The 12,684-nt window shown below is 37.9% G+C and overlaps 1 protein-coding gene across 3 annotated transcripts in view; it reads left to right on the forward strand.

The window, feature by feature from the left end:
- The window catches only part of if (integrin subunit alpha inflated), a 68,422-nt gene that overhangs the window by 22,826 nt on the left and 32,912 nt on the right, over positions 1 to 12,684 (forward strand). For all 3 annotated transcript variants that reach the window (XM_018456320.1, XM_018456321.1, XM_018456322.1), the window contains exon 3: positions 4,352 to 4,470. In XM_018456320.1, the coding sequence (XP_018311822.1) occupies positions 4,352 to 4,470 (119 nt within the window). The remainder of the gene's footprint in view (positions 1 to 4,351; positions 4,471 to 12,684) is intronic.

The raw sequence follows: 12,684 nt of genomic DNA on the forward strand, positions 1-12,684 counted from the left end.
AACGCTGCTTGGAAAATATCCTTAACGAATCCGATTACCATCGTAAATTCGCGTTCTCTAACCGAGAGAACTTCGGCCGCGCTCAGGTTCATAAATCCACGGAGAAACGTTGCGTAGTGAAGTTTCTAGCAGGGCGGTAATGTGCACGCGAACCAATTAAAGCGGTTGCGTTTAGAGCACATCGCTTGCTCATAAAGTTCTCCGGTAAGCCGGTGGGGGAGGGGGAAGAGGGGTTAAAAATATTATTCGCGCCATGCTTTCGCGCTCGATGTAATCTTTCGCGCCGCTCGTAAACATGCGCGCGAATCGAACGCGCTAATGTAAATTAGCGGGATAAACTCGCGGCGCGAATTAGACGCGGTTTACACACCTCGTAATGCCGTACCTCGACCGGCGGTGATCGGCGGCGCGATACGGCGCGATCCTGATTCGTTGCCTCTCTCAACTCTCGACGTTGTAAAGCGAAGCTGGTTGTATGCGTCCGCGAAAAGAAAAGCGAGATTGCTGGGCGCGAGCATGATCGGCAGGAAATCGTGCGATCGGGCGCGGCAGGCGCCTGATTTCACGTTATATTATCCAGCAAATGGAGCGCGAACGGGATCAATCGGCAATGCGGGGTCGGCATAAAAGGAGCGATCGAAACGCACAGTAATACAATTCTTCCTTTTTAGTGCGTTCGCGCATGATCGAGAAGATAAAACGCGCGGATAGTTGAGCCGTGATGACTCGTGGCTACATTCCGTAAGAAAAAATATCCTGCTCGCAACGTACCTACCGTGTTCAATCGAAGTCTCAGATGATTTCCTGGACGTGATTATTTCTACTGAAGTAGCTGAAGTCTTCTCTAATATTGAATATTCAATAATACAAGATTATTCCAAACATACTCGATTCAGTATCTGAATTTTTGATTTCATGATAAACGATGCAGTCAATTGCGAGAGAAAAAAGGGGACGGAACAAGTAAATTAAATTAAACTAGTGGAGTAAGTTTACAGACGATTAATATAGTCATAAATAAGTCACTAAATAATAATCACTAAATAATAATAAATAAGTCACTAAAAAATAGTCGTAAATAAGTCACAGATCTGATGACGGGGCAGAACAGCTGAACTAATAAAACTTAAGATAATCGAACCACTCGCGTATAAAATTCCCGCGAACCTGTTTTCTTGAAATCTATTTCTGTTCCTATTCTCGATTTCATCAATTTGCGTTAGTACGAGGATCGCATCCGCGCGCAGTAAGAAACGGGACTGAGCTTCCTCTGGTCTTTCGCTCTGGTCTTTGTTTTCTCTCTATTCTCCTCGGTTGCGAGGAAACGTTTTCGCCCGGCTGTGCACACAAGAAGATCTTAAGTTGTACATCCAATTAGTCGATTTCCTCCTCTTCTATCGCCGGCGCTACCAATACGCATGCGAGCGAGCACATTTTGCTTTGATCGATAATTAGGCCGATCGTATGTTTCTATCCTTCCTCGATCTTGTCCAATTAGGATCGTAACAGTAGCAATGTGTCGCCAATTATCGGCGCGCGGCGCGATTTTCTCGTGCACGCGCGACGACGGAAACATCTCGATCATTTCTCGCTCTTTGCATATTATGCGGAGCCTTGTCACACTAGACTGGATTTTTCTCACGATCATTACTTGCGATATTGTCGAAAGGCTGGTTTACGATACGCGATTCAAATCGCAATATTTGATGATCTTGCGCGAATAGCTTTGATTTGCACATCGTCATGTGGATGTTGAAACTGGAAGAAAGTTGCTTACGCATTATGTTTATATTTAACGGTGCTAGTGGTTACTCAACATTGATAAAATACAATTTTGACATTTTGCTTCTTTTAAACGAGTTGTCTTTTTAAGATTACACACGTCATGAACGATTCTAAACTGCCGCTGTATAAATAATGATATTTAACATTGAGGTCGAAAAAAAAGATTACGCAAAATCACGATCTGTTCTTCAAGAACGCCATTTTACGAGTCTGTATTTCTTTTGACGTTTACACTGTCATGGTTTAAAATAGTAGTAGTGGGTTAACCATCGTCCGGATTTACAGTAAGCTGTTGAAACTTGCGAACGGAATTGCTCTCCAAAATAACCGCTGCTTGGTTTTGTGAAACTTTGACGACAGCATTATTTTGTTACCGAATTTAACAAATGTACTTCAACTAATGTTACTTCAAAGAATTTGCCACAATCAGTAATTTATACGGAATGTCTAATTTTGATTACGATTTCCGAAGAAAATCAAAGTCATTCGTTATATCATTGAAATGTTTCTCCAAAAAAAGAAAAACGTAATTATTCCCTTTTATTTTTTTTTCTTCCAATTTTCTTATCGCAATTCTTTGTAATTATTATATTCTATATCGGCAGAATTATGTTAGCATTTATTCTTCGTACAAATATAAACATTTGTTAAATTCAGTAACACAAAGAAGAATTATAACCGAGATTGCGCAAGATCGTTCCGATTTCTTTGTAATTCAGGCAGGAATATGCGAGATCTCGCCTTCGATCCTTATTTGCGATGTATCTCGTTGCTCCACCTGCGGCATGTCGAAGTGCCAAACAATCCTCTCGATTGCGTATCGCTGATTCTGTCTGCGTACGAGGAAGAGATCTCGTCCAGGTCTTCGAGGTCACTCACTCTACTCACACGAGCGAATACGTCGTCTCGAGGAACTCCTCTCGCTCGCCTTATGCTTTGCCAAGTATCGAAGTACCACAACGGACTGTCCGAAGATACTGAGAACTGTCTCGCTGCAAGAAGCTGACGATGCCTAATACAGAAAACCGTAAGACCGTTCTGCCCTAGCCCTGCCTCTGCCAAGGTACGGTGTTTTTTGTTATATGCTGTTCAAGGACTAATTTCCGAAGGTCGGAAATATTTCACGACTTCAGTTGCACGAATTGACACTCCGATCATTGTGCATATTAAAGAAATAAAAAAGCACGTGGTCATGAAATGATCAAATTATCGTAATGTCTAATTTATAATTAATTTCAATTGATAGAAATAAATTTAGAACTGAATTATAATTGATATACGAACAAAGTTTTGTTAAGCATGGAGTACATGTTGCGCTATAAAAATATCTGTCGAGTGGCGTAGATTAAATTAATTCTGATATTCGAGATCGGACATTCATTATCTGCCTGTTGCTTAATCGTAACGATCTGGCAAGGATTGTGAAGCGAAGGACAACTTCCCTTTAAGGATTATACCTGATCGATACTGGCTAACGGGTTCGCTCAATTCGTAAAATCGATAAAGAAATGTACAGGGCTCTTAAGGCTTCTTTACTATGACACCTGTCCGCGGCTCTTTTCTCGAGATCATCGAACGATAATTGCAACGTCAATCTTATGTGATGTGGCGTTGTTGAATTACTTTCATTAAATAATAGTCAAATAATTTATCAACACTGAAAGGAAATGTTTTGGTTGTATCAACAACTTCGATACTATATTGTTATACAATTACTCGGATACTATATTGTTATACAATTAGCAAAAAGTTTTTCTCATTTTCGATATGCGATTTGACTCATCTGATTCGTGTTCTCCTCGTTCGAATAAATCAGATTTCTAAATCGGATCAATATATCGTCCCTATAATCCGTTTTTGACGATGATGAAGGATAATAAAGAACTTGAAAAAGAAACGCAATTCACGAATCGATCATTTTGTATTCGTCTGCCCGCGTGTGGCTGGTTTATTCTTCAGTAAATTACCTTCCACAAATGGTATCTTTGATATGATGAATATCACGAAGGTTGAGTTCGACTAGGATTAACCCTACAGTGAAATTACCAGGTGCAGACGTCAGTAAGACTCGTCCTTGCCGTTTGATATCATTCCGTTTCAACGTGTTTGCTTCATCTCATTTAGAGATAATACTCGTATTAGGTTATTTCCAATTAAGTGACTGCCTGACAGCATAACTAGATATTAATTCCTATTATCGATACGCTTATTAATCGCACTGAATAATTTGAATAGATCTAAGAATAATGTTCTTTTGTACTCTTCATAAAGCACATTATTTTCTTAGTAGGTACCACAAATTTATAAATAAATGTATTTCTGAGTTTTGTAACATTTGAAATAAATGCACAACTTATTTATTTCTCAAAATAATTTAATCTCTGATAAGAGTTTTATAAAATTTAAATTACTTTAATTATTCTTCTACAAACGCACTAATCCACCAGAGAATTGTTTATATCAAAATTTTCACGATATATCTAGTGATTGCTTTTTACAACTTAACACTTAGTGATTTTGAAAGTAAATTATTGATACTATATATAAAAAAATATGTTTATTACAGGACATAATCACGTCAGAAATCCAAATCTCGCTGGTAGCTTGAGTCAGATCGACAATAAGACGTTGCAATGGTTCGGTGCCACGGTCTCAGCTTCTAGCAAGGACGGAGGTCCGATTCTGGTAAGTGCAACCTCTGATATCGAAATGCACGACTTGCATTTTAACCGTCAGACGTCAGCGTATTAACGGTATAATAATTCTTCGGCATGGTAACGTACGCGCGACTGCTTAAGGCGTAGCAACGGTAATTAATTATAAGTGTAGCTAATACAATGTTAAATTTCTGATTAATGAGTCAATTGTATCCAATTGACATTTAATAAGCTTCAATTAAAAACATTAAAACATATGATGATTTAAAATATTTGATTCTTTAGAGATAGAAAGTTTGTGGTAAAATAATAAATAATAATTAATAATAAAAAGTAATGGATAATAATTATTAATAAAGAAATTATACTCATTTTCGTTGTAAGAGATCATCATTATAACGGATATTAACTTTAATTGCGTATACCGTGTACGTTGTTTATAATTCTTAGAAACCCCAAGATGCTACGCGAAAGCTGTTTAACGAAATAAACATTATGAGCCAATGGAAACAAACGATGGAGATTCAGTTGAGTTATTTAAATAGCTTTTGTTTTTGTAGAAGACAACAAAATTCTTTTTGAAAACGAAATACACATAAGTAGGAATATTTAAAAAAATGAAAATAATGAAGGGTTCATTAATTGTGACGTTTTCTTTAAATGTTCAATATCTTCGTGTTCGTGGGATTTATAACTACAGGTCTCGAATAGATCTTCTGAGAGATTACAGACGTGCGTTCCCAGAAGGCCACAGCTTCTATTTCAGGATTCGAAAACAAACGAATTCCCGGCGCGTTCCACGTTTCGTTTGTAATGTTGAGACGTCTTGCAAGTGAGTCGAATTAGCACGGAATTCAGAAGTCAAGTTGCTTACTTTTAATGAAATAATCAAGTTACATGACAATTAGATAAAATCAAGAAATATTTATTGCATTTTAAAAAACGGTTCGTATTCACTACGAATTAAAACTCTTTAAATTATACACCTGGATAAAAGAGAAGATTAAAAAACAATTTTATAAAATTTATTCGTTAATTTCTATTTCCCCTATCTATAAATACTAAAAAATAATCTAAGGCTGATATTAATAGTCGGTTCTTATTTTAAGATCGTCTTAAGTAATGTCTTAAGATGCTGATACAGCCCTCTGATTGGTTCATGACATCTTAAGACTGTACTTAAGACGATCATGAATATAAGATTCGACTATAAATACCGGCCTAGGTCTTTCTAGCATAGAGATAGATAAAATTTATCTTCCCGATTACAACGGTACATCGAAGTAACTATTTTTCAAGTTACTTCGGTTTCTCCTATACGAAATTATGGTCCCTTCGGTCTTGCCGTAGTTCTCTTCTGCGGCCGTTCTCTCGTTATCTGATCAACACTCACTGTCTGCGATACGTGTTAAAGTCATTATCCGCCCGTTCGCAGCTTCCACGCAGATTTTCGATTCAGAGTGCGTTACGGAGCCCCGTTATGACGATCCGGCACGTTCGCAACGTAACGCCGCCCTCGCCTTGCGGGATGCACTTCTTGCGACGGGTATGTTGCCTGTGCAAGCGAAAGGTCGGACGCCAATCTAGCGCAAAGATCTCTGCCCTTCTCGGAGACCTCGGCCCCCTTTTTTCCTTCCTCCCTTCGAACCATGCGGCGGCTCCTATGATGTACGAGCCGCCCTTATCTATCTTTATATGTACTGCTCTACGTTGCACGCATGTGCGTATGCTCATCACGCGCGGCTGCGGTAGCCGCTGACGAAGATTGAACACAGGAGAAAGATTGCAGCGAGGAGAAAGGGTGGTCAGGAAGCGGCACTCGCAAATTTTCAGGCGGTCGGAATGTACGAAGTTTTCGGAATGCGCAGCGAACTAACGAATAATTAATATAACTCCATTGCTTCTTTGTATTCTAATTAAATATTACATTACTTTTTATTAACTTTTTTTCTCTTTATTCCATAAATATTTAAATCTAAAGTATTAATAAATATTATTCTGTTCTATTATATTTCTCATGGTTTAGTTTACGCTTCATTGAGGGATTTTCACGAAAATAAAAGCAATAATTAAAGTTACAACATTTTTGGATCGGATTGCAAAGTATCATTCGACCGCTTGTGTTGGAGTCGTCCATAACGTTGTAATAATCGCGAGTGATTGCTCGGTTAAAAATGATACGTGGATGACTAGGTGGATTTCGAGGAAATTCGATACGGTCGGTCAGAACGAGTTGGGGGCCTCGTGATGGGCAATGGGTGCGCGAGTGATGAGGAAAGCCATAAATAAGGCTGCATTCGTATGTGAGAGGCGTATTACCGACGATTATCGTTCTCGTGCTCGCGTAATTTTCACATAGCAAGACGTCGCCACACGCTATCCCGTCAACGCCATTCCCATCCTTCCGTGGCACGCCGACATTATGCCAGAATTATCTACTTATTCCAGAATACGAGACCCGCTCGTTCTCTGGTAAACGTACGGCTTTTTCCGCGATTACTCTTCCTCGCTTTCTCCATATCGCTTTTGTCCCTCGCCTCCTCTCGTCTCGCCCTCCACCCTGCAATTAAAGATAAGTAATTACTGCTGACAGATAAACGCGAAGAAATGTGCCTCGCTCTTTCGTTCTAAATACTCTCCTCTTTCATATTTTCGTAGAACTCGTTTCTCTCATATTTCTTCGTTCTTATCCACTATTTTATTTAATAATTAATATTAAAAATTATATAACATATACAAGTTATGTGTATAAAAAGTATACGTTATATTGTTAAAATAGAAGGAATTATTAAAAATAAAATTTACTAATTTATTGAATGATTGAAAAAAAAACAAGCACGCCAATGACACGCAATCACTGTTCGTATATAGAGAGAAATTTTTAATACGTGTCGGAAGTGAAAAGAAATGAGATTCATGAAGATTCGAATAAAACTCGATTTATATGAGTGATTAATTTCTTCATCTATGAGAAAAAAGATACAATCGCTGGAAGTTTGCCGAGAATCTTCTCTTACAACCGAAAGTGTATGCGTGATACCTATGTGCGATACCGTATGTAGAGACTTTAATGCATCTGCTTCTATGGCGCTAAAACAATGTATCGACACGGTTGTCTTGTTCCCGTCACGCGTGGTTGACGTTCGATGCCTCTCGAAAATCATACGCGAACGTAAGCATGACGTAAACTCATTTGATTCGCGAGCTTGAACTCAGCCTTTCAATGAAAGTCATTGAACACGCAATAAATTCATTAATGATTAATGAAATTGTAAAAATGGATATAATACATCTTTAACAAAACACATCGATTGATGTCATAAAATCAATAAAAAGAAACTCAATTTCTATCTTCTGAGATATAATATATTTCAGAATTATAGAACGAATTTATCGAGACTTACATTTTGTAGGTACTTATATATACATGTGTACACGGTTTTGTTGAAGTATCTAAAAATTTAACTATAAGATACACATCTGAAAACAATAATATTAAATCAAAATAATTATGTAGAAAACATGACAAATAATGCTGCAAAAAATGTTGACATTTTAACAACCAACTTGATTGTCAAATAATTATTCAGAGATGGTTCTAACATAATTATTTTCAGATCTGTATCTAGTTAAATTTTTAGTAATATCATTTTTTCTGTATGTAATCAAAATTCTAGACGGAATTTTTGCAAGTTAAATAATATCGAATAGTTATATAATCTCTCAATACTACTATATAATCTATACTGCGATGTATAATACTTATCCGAATAATTCATATGTATTAAATCAACTGGTATCATGACTATATAAATATACTACGTGTAAAAGTCACGTAAATACACACGCACAATCGCGTCAATGTCTTCTCTTATTTCTGATGTCGCTCTTTTTATCGCTACCATGAACAAAGGTCGAGCCCCTGAATATCCGTGGGCGGTTGTCATCTTATCGAATAGAAACTCGTTAATGCTCTTTGTGTCGATTGCCGTTGGCAGATAATGGCTCGTTTCGGTTTCTAGCGGCGAATTTCACGCGTTCACTTGTCGATCATCGCGATTGCCTTGCTGTTAATTGCCCTCGAGACAAAAGATCGCATGTATAGAAGCCGCATGAAAGGTGAACAGTATCTCGTAAATGCTAGAAGATATTAAAAGCTTTATGCATCGATCGGTATTCGCTTACATGGTCATTATCATGGTCTAGGTCTCACAGATCTATATGAATTTTTTATTCTTTATTTAAACGTTATATAGAATAAAAACATTAATTTTTAATAAATTTAATTTTAATATATTTTTTTGGGCTATTTTCATGTTTTGTTTTATTTCGGCAGACATGATCTAGGGCTCTTGTAACAAATCAATGCTTGTAACAAACAAATGCTCTTGGCATTATGCGAGTGCCTCGTGCGTCGTTACGGTTTAACGATCTCATGGTTACGAGGGCGGCAGCGAAAGGTCGCGCTTCCTGGGTACCCTTTCGTTCCTCTACGTATAATGTGTATTGGGGTAATTCCGCAGGTCGTGTGGAATGTTAGGTCTTCTTCACGTTTTCGCGCGAGTCGGTAAATGTGATGTTCGCATCAGGAATATCAGGATACAGACCGGGATCACTCGGCGGACCTTTCACCGCTGGACGCATTCCTCTCTTTCGCGCATCCTCCAGCAGACGCATCGTTCGCGTTCGTCCTTTTTTACCGCGATCCAATTCAACAGCACTTCTTAATATGTTTTTTTGTCGCGCCCCTCCGATCTCTCTCTCTCTCTCTCTCTCTCTCTCTCTCTCTCTCTCTCTCTCGCGATTTACCGACATCTCAAAGATGCAGCTCTCACGTTGATTGTTACCAGATGTTTCGCCTTTCGGACCTTTCTCCGGCGCACTCTCTTTCTCACCAAATAAAACGAAGGTGCGGTTTGATACGTTGTTATTTGATGCGAGATTTGTAGACGATGTACTTTCTATCGCGAATGAGTATTTCTTATTATTATTATGAGTGATTTATTGACTCAACAATAATGAAAGACTAAAATTTATAAAATCATTTCTGCATGATTAATTTTCAATTTTAATAAAATTCGATCGAAATTGTCATTGTAAATTTTGCTGCATTGCCATGACGTTGGATTTTTATTAAATCTACAAGGAAACGATTCGGCAGATGCAGTGAGCGATGCAGAAAAAGGACTGGAGACGAAGAACTCCTTAGAGGCAAAAAAGCGTCCCGCCAGGTGAAGAGGGGCAGAAACGAAGGAACAATCGGTAACAATAAAATATGGTCAAGGCAGGACGATAAAGTCACGATGTTGTTGTCTCCGTTGGCGGGTCGCTTTCGCCTTTGCGTCGTCGTTGTCGTCGGCAAAAACGCATCGATTAAAAGTTAAGTCCACTGCGCGCTATCAAAGCAGAGGACAATCGCGACCTCGGCGACCCAGCCTGAAAGCAGAGCCTTGTACGAAATCCTCGTCCCCTTTTGCCGTCCTTCTGTGGAACCTCCTGTGTAGCTGCCCCCTCCTTATGTCCCGTTTTATTCGTGCTCTTCGTCTTCTACCGACCGAAGTTTGCCGCGCACGTTTTGCACCACCTTCCGCCACTTCATCCTCGTGCTTCTCTCGTTCTTCATTCTCGATGCTTTCACCCTTTTGGGGAATTGGCGGGATCTTGAGTGCGACGTACGATGAGTCCGGGATCGTCGTTTGTCGGTGCGCGCGAGAATGGAAATACCATTGCCAGACGGGACCGACAGGACAATGTTCGAGAAATTCTCGCGGCTATGCGAAAGATACTGGGAGTCGTCGTTGATCATCCTGTCCACATTATATGTACGTGCCGCCGATCTTTTTCGGATATTCGCGCATCGCGATGAGGGAGGAATTATAGTGGTCGAGGAAAGAGAGATAAAAGAAACTTTATATAGATTAAAATAGTTAGACATTACCACTACCACTATGTGCTGTACTATGGCTAGTATTCATAATCGATTATCGTTTGACAAGTAATCACAATTTCATAAATCTCTAATTATTCAATTTATATACTATTAATTTTTACAAAGATTCATAGTGTTCAAATATTCTTTAATTCATAAAACATTGATTTACGAATTGCTTGTTATTTCGATTATCTCAGAATTGAATTGTAGATTTTAATCATTATTTGGATGGTAAATTCTATGTATATAGAGCATTTTACGAGCATTTAACATGTTATCATTTGCTTCTAACACATCTTTAATCGTATAATAGTTATGGTCATCCATAATAAATTATTGAGTAATCAGATTTTGGATATATATACATTTTAAATAATAACTATATCTGAGGACGAAATGTCAAATATATAGAAAAGCTCTCATTTTAATTATGGTCAAGGCCTCATTTGATGAATCTATTGTATTATGATTATTTGAGCTAATAATTGAAGATTAAAGAATACGTATAAATTATAAATAATAATAAATTTTTAATCAAGAAATGTGCGAAATATTAATCCAAAATATAAATCTGTAATTAATCTTACACTCTCAATTAAAGGTTGAAAATTATTTACGACTCTGAATTCCGACCATAGACTCGAAAGAGAACTCATCGAGATTACACACCGGTTCAATCTCCGATCTTTTCGCGGCTCGCGCTCGCTCGGGTCAGAAATAAATTTCGATGACTTCTTGCTCGCGAATCAACGCCTCTCATCCACCTCCCGATGAGACGGCACCAGAGATAGGAGGAGTTGAAGCGGCAGGAGGATAATCCAGCGAACGGACAATACGCATTCCGGTCCTGTGTTTTGTCGGCGGGACAAATTGCGACGCCCGTTAAACGCCCGCTTTTTGCCCGCGGCGGCGTACCCTCTGGAAGGCTCATATGGGCGATGCACTTTGTTACATTCGTTCTAACGATGTTGCCGTATGTAGGATACGAAAACTTCTGACAGTAAGAAAATCTTGCAAGGGGAATTTTACCACTAGATTTTTCACATTGAAGAGAAAATTCGTGTATTTCAAATAGTCATATTTTTATCTTTATGTAAATGACACTTGCATTTCGCGTGCAGGCATTCTCCCCAATTCGAACACCAGGGCATGTGATAATATTTTAATTGCAACAACTAAATATATCTCGATAAACAATAAATATACACTTTTCAAATACTAAACATAAGATTATGAAGAACTATGGAATTTAATGGTATACCAATTTGTACATATTCGTATCAATAGACTATATTGATAAAATTGTATCTGCAGATGATTATTCTCAAATTCTATGCACGGTGAGAGCCACCGACTGGTTGACAAATCCTTGGACCTCTTTAAGCAGGTAAATCTTGGACGAACAATCCGAGGCGCCTGGCCGCGATCCCGCTGGACCGTACTGCAACCGCATGATGTATAAATAATGTTGTGACTCACTGACCACGAAGTGAGTCAACCTCGAAACTAAGGCGATGCGCTCGCGCAAAACCACCTTCGTCTTCTAGACTCCACCTTCATCACGTAAATATCCCTCTATTGCCACTACTTTGTTATCCTGTCACTTGCGAGAGCCGTTCTCCCAGCAAAAAGCTGGGAATCAGGCGAAGGATATTCCTACGAGAACTGAGCAAATTCAGACGAAAGAGTCATTTATATATTTCCGGATAATTTATTCGCGCTTTCAAAAGCAGTAGTCACCTTTTGTTTCGCTAATCCTTTTATATGGATGCAGAATATACTTAAATGACTCTTTAATAGCAAAGAATTACATCCATAAAAGTTTATGACAGAGTTAAATAAATTTTTGTTAAATAAATTATCTTGTGAAAAAGATATAAAAATAATTTAAAAATAATTAATAAAAATAATTTAAGAATAATTATAATTTTTCAATGATTCGTGAAAAGGACGATTTTATTGAAATATCTAAAGATTTAACTAGATACAAATCTGAAAATAATTTTGTTGAGCCATCAAAATAATTACGTATGTAGGACGCTCAAACTAGTTGCTAGAACGTCAACATTTTTTACAGCCTCGACGGTTTAACAAGATTATTTTTAGATCTGTAGCTACCTAAATTTTTAGATACTTCAGCAAAATAGTTCTTATGTCATTATTGTGATGATGAATATAATAATGCGGAAATTAAGAGAGTGAATTAGTAGTTCCTGAAATATGTATATTTATATATCAGAAATCTTGAACGTTTTAAAATTATTGAATGTTATTTCGGGTGAGTAAATTTTGGTACTCATACCATTAAAT

The sequence above is a fragment of the Mycetomoellerius zeteki genome, unplaced genomic scaffold, assembly GCF_001594055.1.
Source record: "Mycetomoellerius zeteki isolate Tzet28-1 unplaced genomic scaffold, Tzet1.0 scaffold565, whole genome shotgun sequence".
Classification (NCBI taxonomy): Eukaryota; Metazoa; Arthropoda; class Insecta; order Hymenoptera; family Formicidae; genus Mycetomoellerius; species Mycetomoellerius zeteki.